This window comes from Carettochelys insculpta, chromosome 13 (genome assembly GCF_033958435.1).
Source record: "Carettochelys insculpta isolate YL-2023 chromosome 13, ASM3395843v1, whole genome shotgun sequence".
Classification (NCBI taxonomy): Eukaryota; Metazoa; Chordata; order Testudines; family Carettochelyidae; genus Carettochelys; species Carettochelys insculpta.
Genome location: NC_134149.1, coordinates 4,771,191 through 4,773,096, shown reverse-complemented (window position 1 = coordinate 4,773,096; position 1,906 = coordinate 4,771,191). Strand labels below are relative to the sequence as shown.

At 32.9% G+C, this 1,906-nt stretch overlaps 1 protein-coding gene across 1 annotated transcript; it reads right to left on the bottom strand.

Moving 5' to 3' along the window:
- Window positions 1-282: 282 nt before the first annotated feature.
- On the bottom strand, window positions 283-1,269 carry CCDC160 (coiled-coil domain containing 160). Its single transcript, XM_075007447.1, has one exon. It carries the CDS (start codon window positions 1,267-1,269, stop codon window positions 283-285), a length of 987 nt encoding a protein of 328 aa, XP_074863548.1.
- Between the last annotated feature and the right edge of the window lie 637 nt (window positions 1,270-1,906).

The window sequence follows — 1,906 nt, the reverse complement described above, 5'->3', positions numbered from 1 at the left end:
GGAGATCCATGTTATTGCAAGAAGAGTATAATGCCATTTCAGTGGCATGAAGACTCATAAGGATGCTGTTGTCAAAGAATCAAGGTACAATTTCACTCAAGCAAAACTATTTTAAAACTAGATATTGTTTTACTGTCACACTTGACTGCCTTAAAACTTAAAAGTAACCATTCAACATTAAACTAATAAGCTTTTGAAAAGTAGGAGGTCAAGTAAAACTGCAAATATAGTTGGTAGGGCTTTTTGACTGCAAGTAGCAAGAATTCTCTCGCCTTTTTTATTTTAAAGAAAATCTACTCTCAGATTGTCAAATGTATTAGATAATGGCTGGACTGAAAAATGTTTCCTAAGTATTTCTAAAGCCTTCACATTCTTAGCATGCAAAAGTTTTTCATCACTCAGCTCACTTTTAACAGCCTCCAGTTCTTTTTGTATTTTTCTTATTTTTAAATCACAATGCAGTTTCACCTTTTCTATGGAGGCCTTATTTCCAAGATCATGTTGCTGTTGTAACTTCTTAACTTCTTGTTGTAAATCCTTGTTCTTCAGAGCCAAACTTTGAATTTCTTTTCTTGCCTGAAAGAGCTCTTCATTTAAGCTTCTTATGTTTGCTGATTTTTCATGTAAATGTTGTTTTAAGGTTTGAAGCTCAACATCTTTTTTTAAGCTATCCTTTTGAATAAGCTGTAACTGGGTAATTTTGCAGCGAACCTCTTTTTTGGAGTTTAGAAATTCTTGTTCAGCATTTTCAAAGTCCACTTGTATTTTTTTGCATTTAGCTTTCAGTTCCACTAACTCTGCATTCAAAGAAGACAGCTGAAGTTTCAGAGAAACTCTTTCCATATGGTTCTTGTGCATTTCTTGTCGCAAATCTGCTAATTCCTTTGCATTCCAGATACAATGACCCTCTGTTTTCTTTAAGCTTTCTTTAGTCCCAACATCTAAATTACCAGCTCCACAGGAGGCAGAAGTCCCTTCTGTTTCCTTCTTTGAAATATTTATCTTTGCACCTACTATGTTTGGCTCATATGCTTGTACAATGAGTTTGGAAAGGCATTCTTTCCTTCTGAGTCTTTTTTCTTCTTGATATTTTTTAATTGCCATATTGTAAATTTCTTCTACTCTCTTTGCTCTCTCTAAAGAGAATTTTTCAAACATCAGAGATGCAGGCTGATAAGACTGACTAAAAAAATCTTGTGCATTAAAATGAGGAGAAAATAACTCCTCAACCCAATGTTTATCTTTGTTCTCCATTTCTAAGGTTTCCATTGCCTATTAGTAGAAAAAAATAAAATGAATAGCTGAAGGAACACATTTAAACTTGGATATAAAGTTTAATCTGAAGGAAACTAAAATTATTAGTAACTATTATTATTTGTAAAACTACAGAGGGCTAGTTTTGTGGTACTGGCTCTATTGATGTTGGGCAGCAACTTTCTCATGACTTCAATAGGCCTGAGTGTGGAGTAAAAAACTTTTCAACCAGAATTAGGGTATCAGAAACTGGTCCAAAAGTACTAGTGTCATAATATACTAACTATAGAGAAGCCCTGCTCTTTAGCTGTCTATATGAAATTAAACTAGATTGCTTTGAGAAAACAATTTAAAATTTGATCTTATTAAAGAAAAACCTACATTGTTCTCATATGGGGCAAATCCCAGTTTTTAAACCAGGTCAGTTTTCCTTTGCCTCTAATGAGAAATTGGCCTGAGTATGGATTGAAAGAAACTAATCACATTTTCTTTGTTTGTAAATTGTTTCTTGTAATCGTATCACAACTTAAACTCTGTTTAAATGTGTTTATTCAGTTGATATTTATAGAAGGATCTGAATATGTGAAACACTACAGTATGTAAATGCAATGTTTAAAAATTGTGGAGAAGCCAATGCTTTTTAGAATAAATT

Coding starts and splice junctions, on each gene's coding strand:
- CCDC160 (XM_075007447.1), bottom strand. CDS start 1,269: ATGGAAACCTTAGAAATGGAGAACAAAGATAAACATTGGGTTGAGGAG.